This window comes from Nematolebias whitei, chromosome 9, assembly GCF_014905685.2.
Source record: "Nematolebias whitei isolate Nwh7 chromosome 9, NemWhi1, whole genome shotgun sequence".
Classification (NCBI taxonomy): domain Eukaryota; kingdom Metazoa; phylum Chordata; class Actinopteri; order Cyprinodontiformes; family Rivulidae; genus Nematolebias; species Nematolebias whitei.
The window spans coordinates 32946329-32962765 of NC_056506.1; the positions used below are offsets into that span (position 1 = coordinate 32946329).

General features: G+C 39.4%; 2 protein-coding genes across 3 annotated transcripts in view; both read left to right on the forward strand.

Moving 5' to 3' along the window:
* LOC119414842 (neuronal tyrosine-phosphorylated phosphoinositide-3-kinase adapter 2-like) overlaps positions 1–614 on the forward strand; it is a 6377-nt gene extending 5763 nt beyond the window's left edge. The window contains exon 5 of the mRNA XM_037681964.1: positions 567–614. Within this exon, the coding sequence (XP_037537892.1) occupies positions 567–614 (48 nt within the window). The remainder of the gene's footprint in view (positions 1–566) is intronic.
* LOC119415132 (fibroblast growth factor 12) overlaps positions 1–16437 on the forward strand; it is a 39465-nt gene that overhangs the window by 15564 nt on the left and 7464 nt on the right. The window contains exons 2-3 of one of the 2 annotated variants that reach the window (XM_037682278.1): positions 3880–3990; positions 13099–13202. In XM_037682278.1, the coding sequence (XP_037538206.1) occupies positions 3880–3990; positions 13099–13202 (215 nt within the window). The remainder of the gene's footprint in view (positions 1–3879; positions 3991–13098; positions 13203–16437) is intronic. The other variant, XM_037682277.1, reaches the window with a different exon arrangement.

The following is a 16437-nucleotide window of genomic DNA, read 5'->3' on the forward strand; positions in this document are numbered from 1 at the left end:
CCCCCCCCCCCCCCCCCCCCCACCGTGCAGGAACTGTCTGAATGCACAGGCAATGTGCTCTGTGCGCTGTGACGTTGTTCCTTACAACTCTGGATGATAGACAATCAATTATCCTGAAAAGGAATTGATTGGAAACATATACATGATGTCACTGTTTCCAAATCGGGGTTTGCTCCTACCTTTAGTCTAACAGACCCCCACCCCTTCCTTGGAAAACGCTCTGCTCTCACCACACCTCCAAAATAGGAACGCACAGGCAAATTGAAAAGACGGAATAAAGCTGCTTTCAATGGCCCAATTCAATATTAATGCAGATTGGGAAACAGAGGGGAGATAAGTTGCACTGCAGTGCACCAAGGCTCTTTTTGAGATTAAACGTTTTAATGGTAAAGGTTTATTGGAGAGACAGAGCTTTGCCGCAGCACAGGGAGACGTATAAGAGCATGAACTGACATACACTTGGGAAATATTCCCACCAAACTTCAAGTGACATTTTTTGGATTCCTCTGTCTTGGTGCACAAACGATAACCCAGTTGTGCAAGTAACCTTCCTCCCTACCCTCCAGATAGTTCTGTTGTGTGATGAGCAGCAGTCCCGCAGACAGACAGACTGATGAGGAACAAGGCAGGCGGACATGAATTTTTAAGACTGAATGTAAGGACAACAGAGACAGTCAGCCTACCAGCCAGTTAAACTAAAACGCTGTCATCTTGCAGCCTCAGCAGACAATATATTTACCAAAAGGGCTTCATATGACTTGAACATTCACAGGTAGACAGTATAAACAGACAGACAGACAACAGAGCTGGACACCCTCTGCGTCAGGTATGTATTTCTTCTCAGGTGACACATGGACATGGCATGAGCCAAATATGTTGTATGTCCTCTGATTATCGTTGCATTTTGCCTTGCCATATATTTGCCTATATAAACAGCCACTGGAGAACTTATGAATTCTGCCTGCTTAAAAGACTCTTGTTTTTCCCTTTTATCCCCCCCCCCCCCCCCCCCCCCACCACGTAAGATGCACCCTTGAAACCTCCACAGGTGTCCCATAAGGGCTGCAGGCTAGGTCAGTAGCTCAGCCTCCATTCGTGTGTGCTGTGTTTCCTCTTCGTCTCCACCCCATCTCGCGCCCATGTCGACAACCTCCTCGGCCAGGGAGGGGGATGGGGAGGGCTGGGTGGGCTGGGAAACAAGAGGCAATGAAAGGGCTGGGTGGGGTCCTTAACACCTGACCAACAGCCGACGACCCTCTCCCTTGCTGATCCTCCTTTTCTTTCATTTCCACGTCTCTGTGGCCTTTTCCTAGATTTTGATAAGCTTAATTTCTTACATGTGTCCTCTCGTAGCTAAAGCTCACCTGCAACTAGTTGTCTATTGCTCTTTTTTGCCTCTTTTCATTTCCTTTTAGTTTCATCCTTGTCGTCAGTAAGTGTTGGATCAGTCTATCCTCGTCCTGTGTCTGTAAAGATGTGTTGATCAACTGTGCAAGCAAAGCACAGCCTGTGACTCTGGTGTATATTGGTGTGGACTGATATGACGTGTCTCTCCTTGTCGCGCACTGCATCAGAATAGGTGATCATTCACCATTTCATGGTCATGATGCCATTTGTCAGTGTACCTGAATGTTTTTGTCCTGTATTGGTATGAAGTAAATCGTCATTCTAACGGTCCACGCACTTACAGAATGATCTCAAGTTTGTTGTCGTCCAAAGTCATTTGTCATGCACAAACACAAGCTGCAGAAATTCGCTCTGTACACGCACCCACAAACACACAACATGTACAGCTCTCTGCTTAATGACTGGAACCGATTTGCCATCAGCAATTGCCTGGGAGCTGTGCCGATGTAATTTATGGAAGTGTAGTTATCACATGTGATTTACTGGTGTGTACACTCTCATGTGCTTTCACACACACACACACACATAGCCACACGTAGAGTGCACTCTCATTCTCCTCAATCTGCCCATGATGGATGATGAAGGGCCTGTCCGAGGAATTGATGGGCCTAACCCAGGGGTAGGTGAGTTGGGAATTGATGGTCAGGATGATGTACAGTTGAGCAGACGTGATCTTGCTTTCTCCACGGGTCACCACTTGCAGGCAACTCTTTCCGCTTGCTCCCTCCTCGATTCACTTGTTCCTCCTTTTACTTTTTATTGTATAAATAAATCCCACACACTTGTAATTATTGGAGCCATCAGCTTTCAAGCAAATCCCATCTGTTATGGCTGTTGAATTAAGATTCTGGCTGAACCCAATCTTTCTCTCACAAGATAGCGAGTCTCAAAATGTTTTTTTTCGCAACATCGTTGGGAATGCTTTGTGACTGGCTGTGCTTGGAATGAATTGTATGTCCTCTAACTCGTGACCTTGGAGGACAGTCTGGCTCCAAAATATCGCTTCCCATCACAGTGCTCATTTATCAGAGCAAACACACACACAAAGCAACGACTTCCAGTTTATTTAGAGATTTAAATTTAATTAAGCGGCAATAAATTGTGACAAAATGCTACATTTGCACCTTTTGCCAAACAGTCAATTAGAATAACAAAACATGCAGTGACACTCAAGAAATATGCATTCCAATTTTTTTTTTTCCAACAAAAGACTAAACAAACAGTTCAGTTTACCACGAGCGCTGCCCTGGACACCCACAGCTAACCTTGTTTTATACTGATGGTATCAATGAGCTCTGTTTTATGATTTTACGCAAACTCAAATATGCTGGGCGTTAATAAAAAAAGACTGCAAAGTGATTGTACATCACATATTGTTTTTCTACACATGTAGTGTTTTCTGTCATTGCCAGGGCATGCACAGCCTCCGTTGCCCTTAGCTATTGTTCTTATTTCCACCTGCTCCACACTTCAAGTGTGAAACACTTGGAGCAGGACTCTGGCTACGTGCCAGCTGTCTTACCCCTCAAAGTTGCGGGTCAGTTCAGGATTATCATAAGAAAAATCTCACACCTGAAAAAAAAAGGTCAGTTTGCTTGAATTGATAAGAAGCCTCTAAAACCAAAGTTAAAATCTACTCATTAATAACTTTATTTAAAACTTTTGTCTTACCCTTTTTTAATTAAACTTACATCACATTAATTACAAGAAGCAAAACTGATTAATCATGATTTCAAAAGTTTCCAAATGAGGTAAAAACTGCAGCTTCTCTGCATTAGATGCAATAAATCATAAGAGAAAACAACAACCATCTTATCGATTTTCTGTTATTGTACACTCAGAGGTCTGCAAGTTGCACAGCCTTTTACCCTTTTATGATATTACACGGTGCAGCAAATAAATCATCACAAACCTTCCATCACTTTATTTTTGATACCAACTGGTAAGAGTAAAAATAACATTTTAAAATGAATTGCTTCAAAAGTTGTTTAGTGTTTTGGCAGCGGTGGAAGCTGGACTGTGACACCAGAACAATAGAGTTGTTTTTACACATGGTTAATCATCCTTCGATTGCACATTCCAGGTCTTGACATGGTTCAACTAGTTTATTAAACTCCTGACAGATACATGTTGTTATAAATTAGTTTGTATCTATTTTCTGCAGCTCAACACTTTTATATATCCACCACTTTGTAAGTGACAGTTGTATAAGAAACGTGTAGTTATGCCGGTGCACGCCATCTTCTGCAGCCTGTTATGAAGAATGATAGAAAACTGTTTTGTACTGGAATATTTAAGATGATTTAGATAAGCATCTTAAAGTATGAAGGTAGACATATTTGCAAAATTTGATGTTTTTGTTCTGACAATGCAAACATCGTTCTGACATATTTGTTTGCGGGGATGTGGCTATGCCGGCGGTTGGTGTGTATGTGCGTGGTGTGCATGTGTGCGTCTGTGTGTGCGTTTCAGAGCCACAGCTGAAAGGCATTGTGACGCGATTGTTCAGCCAGCAGGGCTTCTACCTGCAGATGCAGCCGGATGGAACCATCGACGGCAGCAAGGACGAAAACAGCGACAACAGTGAGTGGAGCATCACGAAAGCTGCTGCAGCTTCCAGTTTAAAACCTTTAACGGCTGTGAGTTAGTTGGTTATATAACGTTTTACCACAGTTTATACACCTAATCATCATTCTTATATAACGGATACCATGTAGGTCAACTTATCAGACTCCAAAAGGCAGTCTTAAGACAGATACTCTTTCTAGTGTGAATTTTCTCAACTAAAATGCACAACCATGGAGAAATTATTCAGCTATCCTCACAAGGCAGATGCCCTCATTCCTGCATTGTGGTTATGTAACTGCAGGGATGTAAATGTGTCAAATAGTTACCTGAATGATTTATGTTCTCTCTATGGTGGCCCTCAAGTTTAAACCACAACTACAAAAAAAAAAAAAAAAAAAAGCAATTAAATTTGAAAAACATAACATTTGAAAAACAGCACATTTGAAAGAGCAACATTAGATTTGAAGAAACATAATTACATTAAAAGAAACTGGAAGAGGTAGGAAAGGTGGGAGGTTCAAACGCCCCGTCGTCCAATCAGCGACGTCTCATGTTTCCCACTGGTCCCACCTCCCAGCTTTCCCACTTCTTCTGGTTTCACTTAATGTAATTAAGCCTTCCGGATGGAAGGTGAAACGTTTCAGCAAAAAAAGAAACTGTCCAGATGACCTGACTGAAAATTGTTGAATTGTATACCTGGATTATTGAGCATGGACTTTTTTGGTTAATGTAATTGAGTTTCTTCAAATGTAATTACATTTTTTTCAAAAGTGTTTTTTCAAACTTAATTGCATTTATTCTTAAAAATGTAATTGCATTTTTTCAAATGTTGTTGTGTTTTTTTTTTATTTGTAGTAGTGGCTTAAACTTCAGGCCCATTAAAGTTCTTAGTTTGTTATAACAATAGCTTTCACATTTTAATCATTATGGAACGTTTGGTAATTTATTTTGTATTTATTCAAATCATTGCAGGATTACAATTAGAAAGTTAAAACCTTGGAATTAGGGTTCTGTAGACAGGTCATAAACAGTTCATATATATTTTTCTTTTTCTTTCGCTTCAGTTAATTTTTTAAAATAACTTTGCGGTAGAGAAATATAGTTTAGTTCTGACCAGAGTGACAAGCTTATGGCTTATCAAAGCAATGCTGAGTGTCTTAAAACACATTTAATAATAAAACAAATAGATTTTTTTATGCAAACATGATTTTATGAACCTTTACATTGTCATAAATTTTGCACTGCACTCATAATCCAGCAGAAATATTACTTGTTTGCATCAGAAGTGCTACAGCTAGCGGCTGTTGATGCTTTATGTACTTGTAAATAACCACAAAATTATGTTTAAATAATCATATAATGCAAAATTAGCAATTAACTCATCATTCTGGTCAGAAATAAACAAACTTTTTCAAACTAAGGTCATTCAAAGCATAGGAGTGAGAATCTTTAGTCATCTTATGGTTTTATTAAATTTTGATCAAAAAGGTGTAGAGTGTAGGAATTTCTGTGTTCGTATTTGACATATGACGATCATGTTCTGACTCCAAAAGGTGCAACATATAACACCTTGCTGGTGTGTCTGTTGGAGAGTAGAAAGGCAACACTAAATTATGAGAAAGCAGCTGTTTTTAGTAGCAGTTTCACTGAAATCTGTTTGTTCTAAATTGACAAGCACACTGTGTGGTGGGATTTTGCACAATCAGTCTTTAAAAAAATAATGGCATATTTTTGTGTTCACTGCTTGGAAAAATGTATTGTAAGCCATTTACATTACTTTGTTGTCCACCTCCACCCACATCATACTGTGATGCAAATGTTGAGACTTATTTGCAAATGCAGTTCACCAGTTAGTCACCAACAATCCCAGTGAGACTTGAGAAGTGCCAGTGATGACTAGCAGTTTTTCTTCTTTTCTGGATGGTTACACATACTTCTTATATACAACTTGCATATAGTGTAGAAAGTTATACCTCCCTTACCTTCATAGAAGCTGAAGAGCAGGTACTTAATTTCTACACATCAACATTCAGCCTCAATTCAATTCAATTCAATTCAATTCAATTCAATTCAATTCAAAAATACTTTATTAATCCCAGAAGGAAAATAAGTGTCAAGCAGGATGCTATTAACATTAAACAAAAACACTTTTTGATATTTATAAATTTATTAAGTATTGTCAATGTCTGCATCGGGATCCATAAAAAAAAACAAACAAAAAAAAAAACAGATTATAACTCCCACCTTAATCAAAGAGCTATCTGCAACAGGTAAGATATTGATTGTTTATAACTTTTCCACTGAAAAACACTCCTTCAGAATATTTGACCTTTGCTTTAAGACCTCACAATTAAATGTGTTCTGTTGTACAGAATTGCAAAATTGTGTCACTATATGTCGACTGATAAATCTGCAAAGAGCATAAGAAGTACACAGAATACCTTTATTTATTTTCTCTGGCCATGAATTCCACACCCAGTGAAACATCTGGTTGAGAAATCTCCACCTTGCAAAATTGTCTTTATGCAGTCATTTGCCAATGAGTACCGTCTCCAGTCCACAAATCTAAAGAACACTGAGAACCCTTTACACGGAAACAAAGGCTTTTAAAGACTTTGCCATGGACATCTGAGTGGAGATACATGTCTGCACAGAATGATCATCAAAGAGATGATAATGCTCCCAGTCTGGATCAAAGCCAGTCAGGAAACCAATCATGATGTTTCTGTCCTAAAACATCCTGCCAATCGTTAACGAAGCAGCAGCCAAAGCTGCAGGATGGCAGTAGTCATGCAATGAAAAAAAAAACGACCTTTACCTGTCAAATGCCACTTTAAATTTTACGATGAGCTAGCTCTTCAGTTGAAATGACTTACAGCATAAAGGGAAGGTCTTCAGGACAAAAAAAGTTTGTAACATTTAAGGGAGGATAGGTTGTCGTAATGTTTCATCAGTGCTACTTAGCACATAAAAAAAAAAAAAGTAGCTCTTTGTGTTCTGAAGGTTAATGCTTGTGATACTTTTTGTTGTAGTGGAGGGTTTCCCCACCTTTGGGTAATCCTGCAGTTAAACAGTCCCACTGGCCCTGGGATGGAGGAAAGCAGTGAATTATTCAGCTGAAGCAAACTAAAAATACCTTCTTCTTCGTTTGTGCCCAATGAATAATTCTTTATAAAAGATGCCTTAAGCTTAGAGACAGTCCAATGAAATACACAGAGCGAGCGGTAGCGGCTGTGAGATACTGTAAGTCTTTTAAGCAGAAGACAGGGGCACAAAGAAAGTAAAAAAAAAAATGGAGTGATTAAGATGGCTACAAATGGAGGAGAAAGATTTAGTATGCGGGTCTTGCGCTGGACTATCGATTGCCAGGGTGGATTATTAGAATAATAGATTACCCCCACTCTTGAACCACGCCATCTTTTGACCTGCAGCGTCCTCAGCATCAGTTGCAGATGGAACACAGTAATTTATATTCAGGCGGTGGCTCTGGCCATACGACGTGCAACATGAGCTCAGGTTAAACACAATTCGGTTTTTGATTAGTTGCCATTTTTTTTGCAATGTATGAATGTGCTGAGAAAAGCATAAAAACAGTTTATTTTTGACAAACACAGCCTGCCCACTCCCACTCCCAGACACGGTGAGAGCTGTGGGGTGCTGGATTGATGATAATTCCTCCTGTCACACAGACTTGTACATTTAAATTGATGATCTGTTTTGAAAGAAGTTTGGGATTGAAAAGCTGCAATTGCCTGCATGATCCTTAGGAGTCTCCTTTTGCTTCAAGCAATTAAGTGATGATGGATATGGCTACTATTTTAAGGTTAGTAATACTACTTAGTACTGAAGTGGAGATTTACGGTTGAGATTCAAAGTACAGTAGTGTTTTTTAGTGACTTATTAGTTTCCATGTTCTACCACCTATCTGTGTCCGGGTTGCAGAGGCAACAGGTCCAGGAGAGAAACCCAGACACATCCCTCTCTCCAGCGACCCTTTTCAGCTCCTCCTGGGGGTTCTTGAGGCATTGCTAGGCCAGAGAAGATATCCCTCCAACAAGTTGTGTCTTCCCACTTGTATCCAGGATCTCGTTCTTTCAGTCATGATCCAAATCTCATGACCATAAGTGAAGGCTGGAATGTAAACTGACCAGCAAATCAAGAGATTTGCCCAATACTTAAACTTTTCCACCTGAGGAAAAGACTCCTCTCTAAGGGGTCATTCCACCCACGTCTGGTCAAGAACCATGGTCTCAGACTTAAAGGACATGACTTTTATTCCAGCCACATCACACTCACCTGTGAACCTCCCCAGTGCATGCTGAATGGTTTGGCCTCAAAACACTAGCAGAACAACATAATCCACATAAAACAGATGGGACCCTGGGGGCCTCAAACCAGAAACACCCATCTCCATGGCTGGGCCTCAATATCCTGAGTATGAACAGCCCAAACAGGATCAGAGACAACGGAGAGCCCTAGCAGAGTCCACCCTCACTGAGAACGAGATTGACTTTGTGCTAAGAATACAGGCATAGTTCTGGCTTTGGTTATACAGGGACTGGGTGGCCCTTAAAAGCAACCCAGGCATTCCATATTCTCACAGCACCCCTGCAGAGAATGCTTTGGGCAACATGGTCATAAGCCTTGTCCAGGTCCACAAAGAAACACATAGACTGGGGAGGTAAACTCCCTTAGCTACTCTTCAAAGGTGAAGATCTGGTCCATTATTCCACGAGTAGGACGGAAGTCACACTGCTGCTCCTGAATCCAAGGTTTGACAATCAGTCGAAGTTTCCCTTCTGACGCCCTGAAGTTAATGTTCCTGGGGAGGGTGAGAAGTGTGATTCTGTGACAGTTAGAACTTAATCTCCTGTCCCCACTTTTAAAAATGGGAACCACCGCCCTGGGCAGCTACTTCACAGTTCCCCACCCAAACTAAACACAGCCTGGGATACGTCTTGCTCTCCTTTACTGATTTGCTAAACAGTTTGCTGAACCTCACTGAGGCCACCCACAACCTTCTCTGTGACCTCCCAGAATTCATCCCAAGAGCAATATTTTGCATCAACAATCACTGAAGCTGAGGTCCTTCTGGCCAACCTGTACCAATTAGCTGCTTCAGGAGCCTTCTGGAACAGCCACGTCTCGAAGCCTTCCTTCTTCAGCTTGACGGCCTCCATCACCACTGGTGTCCACCAGCCGGTCCTTTTTCTGCCACCCTGACAGGCACAAAATAACATTCAGACCACATTTTCAATAGAGACCCTGAACATGACCCATTTGGATTTCATGTCCCTGACATCCCCAGGAACTTTCCTAGAAGTGTGAGTTCAAGGTTGCATAGACAGGGGACTCTACCAGATCTTCCTAGTTTACCCTCACTATGTGTTTGGGTTTGGATGAAATGTCACTTCACTGGCAGATAAGGAGATGTGGCTTATGTGTGAGGATGAGCGATATCAATAAAGTTGGGCTCACCTCTCCGCACAGCTTGGGCTCTGGAATCCAACTCCTGGAGAGAGGCTGGACCCTCTCGTAATCTTGAGTTGCCCAGGGAGAGAGGTGTCAGGTGGGTGTGGGGATACACACAAGGCCCTTGTTGAATGCCTTGTTGTTGGAGTTTTCCTCAGTGAACAAGAGAGTTGCCTCTAGGTGGCTTCAGGCTGCAGGAGAGAAAGTTCTGGCTGCTTGTGCTTATGCACCAAACAGCAGTTCAGATTACCCAGCCTTTCCAAAGTTGCTGGATGGTGTCCTGGAAGTGGTGCCATATGTGGATTCCCTTGTTTTATTGGATGACTTCAAGCCCTTACTCATTAGTTTTAGCCTTTTGATATGTTCCACTAAAAAACAATTTTAGTTTTATACTTTTCAAAACCAATATGCAACTAAAAATATATGTAGCTGTGCTTAAAACATGGTATAGCTTTAATCACAATAAATGTTGTAAATAATAGTACAGTTGTTCTTTCATACAACATTAATTTTGATTAAAAAAATACAAAATTGGCTCTATATCATAAAGTAAACTGTGGAAAGCATGACATATTTGCAAAGCTGTGCATGAGCTGACCATTATTCATGAAACATGATTGTTTTAATGAACAACGATGTTCAAATTGAAACAGTTATATACTTGATTCTTATCAGATGGTTGCAGGAGAAATGGTTTGCCCACTCTGAGGCTGTTGATAATGAGATGTCTGAGGCATTAAATATTCACTCGCCATTTGTATCTGTCTGGGTTTTAATTGATTGGATGATGACAACCTTTTTATTTAAAAGCTACAAGCTCATCTATATTTTATGTTCAGTCAATAAGGTTGTAAAACGTTTACCATTATCAGCAGTTTATGTTATCTATTATACTTGTATACTTTTTAAAGTTTAAATGTATTTTTTTTATGAAACAGTCAGTGCAGTAAAACAAAAATCAGTTATGCATTTTATTGACTTAAAACGGTTTATCAAAGCTGGTAAAACTATTGGAACTACATTTAAAATTCTAGCATTATATGTGATAGTATTTTATATTTTATTTAAAAATAGTAAAGATAAGCTCAGTGTAAAAACTTGTCGGAGAGAGAAGATGACATTAATATAGCGGTTTTTATTTATAAAACAATAGTTACTAAAATTGACTTACTAATATTTAATTTTAAGTGTTGAGAAATACTGGAATGATTTGGTATAATCTACAACCAAACAAAGTTTTTTTTCTTGTCTTGAGGAGAAAAAAATGTACAGAAGTAAAAATAGAAGAATACAATTTTCATAGACTTTACCTGAAAATATTTAGATTTGAGTTTTGTTTTAGATGCAAGGACCTGCGTAGTCACATTTTAAATCTGGCTGTGTCCTTTTAAACTTTTCCCACAGGTTTCTTGCTGTGCTGATAGTCATGAAATGCCTTCAGCCTAACAGCAGGATTTGTTTCAAGCAGTGTACTGCTCTACCAGAATACTTTCCATTTTCAAATTTTCCTCTATGGGTGTGTTCAAATCCATTTTGTTTGACACTTTAACAATAGAAGATCCATAGCCATCGCCTAGCTCTCCCTGCACCAATTAAACCTTTCTGTAATGTCAGTGAGGTTATTAAAGAAGTAAAGAAGAAGGATCACCTTCAGGATAGTCATCACATATTCTTAACATCAGTCAGTGCTGCTGTAATAATGAAATCCATCAACTCCTAACAATAATAAAAAAAAATACCCTGAACATTTAAACAGCCGCTGAATGATAACAGCTGTCCATTTAATATTTTAGAGCAAGAGCAAAAGACTGAAATCAGGTACACTAGTGGAATGACATATATTGTGTTGTTTTACTTAAAGTTTACAAGCATGACCCGAGAATTGTTCCTCTGACAGATGCTTCTAGTAATTAAAAGGGCTAATGGAAAGGGAAACGCAAGGGAGGGAAACGAAAACAGAAAAAAAAAAAAAAAAAAACGTGTGAACATGTAAGGAAATAACACTGAAGATGCTAAACTGTTTCTTCACAAGCTTCTGGGGTATACATATGACTACAGAAGTGGTCAGTTTGCATCAACCGCTTCATTAGCCTCAGGGCAAGTTTAAACCATTGGCAGGTAAAAGCACCACGTCAATATTTATTGAGTGAAACTGAATCTGCTCAGAGGACTGACCCATGCGGGCACATCTTTGCTTTGCGCTGCCAGTTTTATCCGATAGTTCTGGCACTTGCACAGCAATCATTCCTGCAATACAGGGAGTATACAGCAGGTAAAGAATGCCTCTATCCTTACTAAACCCATCTGTTAAACTCTCCCATCAAACTGAATGATGAATACAGGTCCACTGTAACAATCATTGTTTGGTTTTACATCACAGCTTTGCCTTCTGCAACTGGTTCTTTCCCATGAGTCATGTTCATCTTTTATTTAATCGTCGCGTGGCTCAATGCTCTAAACTAAGCGTTTGTGTGTGCGTTGCCCCTCAATACTAATTCACTCTTGATAGTATGGAAGCTGGAGCTTTCTGGAAGCTAGAAAGGCACATTCAGCAAAATGTAATCAAAACCACAGTCTCACAGTGGTACAAACCAAGATCAACTGACCTAACCTGATAAGGGTTTTTCAAGACAATATCGCAACCTCAAATTTGATTTTAGTTTAAAAATCAGTATTGATTTTGGCCACTTGACACCACGCTTTGAAGATTTAAAAGATACACACTGTAACATACAGTTTCTTTGGTGTAGTGATAATTTAATCCAGGATTGGTGGATCCAAAGTCAATATATGGAAATGTGTGTACAATTACTACAGGACTCTTTAAAATCTGCATCACCAAGGACAGTTTGTGTCACCTAGCTGGACTTTTTATGTTTGAGATGCATAAGATGGTTCATTATCTTTTATTTTTTTTGCCTCCCTGAAAGTTATCTGTCACATGTAAGTTTGGAATTTCTACTTTAGCTGTAATCCAACATTTTTCAGTCAGGTCATCTGGACAGTTTTTTTTTTGTTTTTTGTGCTGAAACGTTTCGCCTTCAGTCCGGAAGGCTTCATCAGTCAAGGAAACACACAACAAAACTGATTCTTCCTCCACCAGCTTACTCCAAAGTGGAACAAACCAGTTCTGCTTGTGATAAGATGGTCTCTTTGGTACGCCCCCTCCTCCATTGCCGACCCTCTTCCTTGTTGACAGTCTTGTCAAACTGGTTGAAAACAACAAAGTCCATGCTCAATAATCCAGGTATACAATCCAACATTTTTCAGTCAGGTCATCTGGACAGTTTATTTTGTTTTGTGCTGATGAAGCCTTCCGGACCGAAGGCGAAACGTTTCAGCACAAAAAAAGAGAAACTGTCCAGATGACCTGACTGAAAAATGTTGGATTGTATACCTGGATTATTGAGCATGGACTTTGTTGTTTAGCTGTAATGTTTCACTGAGAAGTGCATCAGTGTTCCCATTACCGCTGTCCTGTTCACTTTACCGCTGATGGATAGTCAAAGAACAGGGATCAGAAGGTTTAGTGTCTTCAGGAGTTAAGTAAAAACTCAATTGTCCTATTTTGTCCTTCCTACCTGAGGTCTCTCTTTTGTCTTTGCCTCTTTGTGACTCTGTCTCCTCTCTTTCCGCCTCTCCTTCAATCAGCCCTGTTTAATCTTATTCCCGTGGGTCTGAGAGTGGTGGCCATCCAGGGGGTGAAGAGTGGTTTCTACATCGCCATGAATGGCGAGGGCATGCTCTACAGCTCGGTAAGCACTCGTCGCTCTGATTGTTTAAGCTTGTATGTCACTGGCATGCATGATTAGTTCCCTACACAGGTTGTGTTTTGTTTTTGTTGTCTGTTTTATCATCCCTATACAGAAATGCTCAGCTCCGCCAAAGTCTTTCATCACTGCTCATTAAAAGGAACTGCTCAGATGTGGTTTTGTGTTGCTCTGCAGCACCTAGTCTCTCAGTGTCTTTTGAAGTAGCTTTGCCTGTTTCGCTTTTCATTTAATGTTGCATTTTGCGCTCAACCCTTAAAAGGTCCTTTTTTCTCTTTGCTTGTTATTAACAGAAGCTTGTTTGTCATAGATGAACAGAGCACATTTTACTGCATTTTCACATATATGATTAGTTCAACTTTGATTTCTGATTAGGCTTCCAATTAAAAGTATTCCTAAATCAAAAGCCTAGTGTTCCTTGAATGAATGCATATCACCCACTGCCCTTCTAAGATTTAATCTTGGATTTTTATTTTTTTTTTTTGACAAATACTGTGTTTTCACTTATGTTCTAACCTTAAAAACAAGGTTATGAGCAAAGTATGCATTATTATAAGATGTCACACTTAGAGTATATGTTATACATCACTCTCAGCTACTACCAAATCAACATTCTTGTCAATATATTTAAAGCAGACTGACTGCACTTTTTTTGTTATGCCAATGTTGGCCATCTTGAATTGGATAGACTCTCAAAGTTAATCAATTGCAAGGAACGTCCAATGATTATTTTCTATGTTTAAGTGAAATGTCTAATGTTTCACAAGATACATTATTAACAGACAAACATGGCTGACTTTAACAGTTATTGTCAAAGTTTTAAGTAAAGATGCTATGCAATGAGTAGCATTTATAGTGTGGGTTGTATCTAGTGATGTTCAGGTACGACCACAAGAAAAGTTAGCCCAATATAAATACAGTCAACTCAAGAAGAGTCAATTTAGTTGACTTGAAAAGTTAATCAGTTTTAGAGGTACATGCAATATTTTTTTCTTGAAAGTTTTAGTCACTTTTATAGAGTTGACTCCAAATATTTAATAGAATAGTGTTGAACAAAGATCTTGCTCGGTTTGTTAGTGCTCAGAATAGTTGTGGGGGATCAGTGTAAGTTATTACTACACTAAATTCTAGGTCATTATCTGACTGAGTTATAGCCACCTTTGTCTTTTTTCAGTTCAGTCATTTGCTGTGGCATACATACACACACATACACATGGACAATGACATTATCACCTGCCTTTCAGCAAATGATACATGAGCAGAAGTGGGAACTGCCCCAGTCAGAAAAACTGCTCTAATTGCTTTAACCGTTTGGGTGTTCTTCACACTCACAGGACAGATGCATTGTGAGAAACAAATGCAAACATGTAGATTACCCATATTGCATATTTTTAATTTTTAGCCTTATGGTATTTGGATTGAACATAGTATTAAAGAAGACAGAAGACAATTGCTATTTGCACTAGACATCTGCTGAGGGCCCACAGATCCATTTAAAAGTAACAAGAGAGTAGATACAAATGAACAAGTTGCTCGTAATCCATGATGCCTTTTTAAAACATTCATTGCTAAGTCTCACAAAGTGAGTGTAATTTATTCAGGGTGAGGAGTTTTGGCTTTGTGCAACTCAAGCACAACCTGACAGATGCATGAGCCGCTCACAAGTTCAGGGAAGGTCGTTCGGCAAAAGGCTGTGATGACTCACCCAAGTAGACAGATTCATTCATAACTGAAAGTGCATAAACAAGTGCACATCTCACAGCCTCGCTACAGGGCTTCAGTAAGCCACCGCCCAACCACCTGTCCAGGCCTAATTAAAGTTTAATCACGCCTAGACAGAGGTCTTTTATATATATCAAACTGACTCTAAGTTAAAGATGCTGCACAACCTCCAGTCTCCTATCCATAGCTTTGAGAAATCATCAGTCAGCTCTGAGTCCATGATTATTATTAATTAAAAGTACTTAAGCACCTTGGTGTCAAACATCACCTCTAAGCTAATCATTCTAGCTCAGAATTTTATAGGCGGAGGAGCAGCGTTTTGACCTTTACAGAGGATGAGGACATTTCAGCAGTAGGTGTTCAAGATGTTACTTAAGCCAATACGTAAACGCACTCTCCGGGTATGATTTGCAAATAAAGCTTGGAAAATTAGCTTTAGTAAGCAATGTGTGGGTGGTGGGTCTCGGGACCTATAAACCAGCACAGAGACAATAAAGTCTTTTAGGTTCCATCTCTAAGAAGACGTTGCAAAGAAGTGAGAAAATAAAAATAAAATAAAGTTTTCTATTTCTCTTATTGTAGTAACTGTTTCCCAAAGGAGGGAGATAAAGGTGAGGTGCGTCTCTGCTCCCAAATAGAATATGGACATTAAAAAGTGAAAGTATCAAGTTTGGAGAAGCTGAACGAGAAGAAAATGAGAAGCAATACTAACTCTGAATAAAAGAGACAGGGAAAAACTACAAAAAAACATGGATACATAAATACAGTAACAGAAATAATCCCCTTTAAAATGCTTTCAAGCTTGATATGTCTTACGTGTAAATAGCATAGACAAAATAAAATAAATCAGGGAAGATGTAGAAAAACTGACTCTGCCTTGGCTTTTTTTTTTTACTATTTAAACAGTTTTAAAAAAAATATTATATATATTACAAATAATAAATAGTTATTAGTTTGTTTGTCAGCATTCTGAGCCACTTTATTGTTTTTAAACCCTTCCCTATCTTGATATAGGTATCTGATGTGTAATGAAGCGTTAGGAAGGTTTCCAGTCTTTTTTATGCATGCATGGTTCAGGTTCAGTTTAGGGGCTTCAGTAAACAATTGCTAATATTCATTTAAAGGATTACATAAAGTAAATACTTGTGGGTGGATGTGGTTTTTTTAGGACATGGAGTGCATCACTCAGTGTTGAGGCTGGGGTTGATTGAAAGCTGAGGATGTGTTGGGTAGTAGTGTTTATGTGGAGTGTTTAGCGATGAAGTGTGTGGGGGCTGAGCATCTACAATAACGAGTCGTTCTCCATTATTTATAACACACAATATGACCTACTTTACTGCACAGCAGTAACCACTGTTCTGTCTTCGCCTCTGCTGCAAGCCCATCCATCCATCCGTCCGTCCATCCATCCATCCATCCATCCATCCGTCCATCCATCCATCCATCCATCCATCCATCCATCCATCCATCCATCCATCCATCCATCCATCCATCCAAC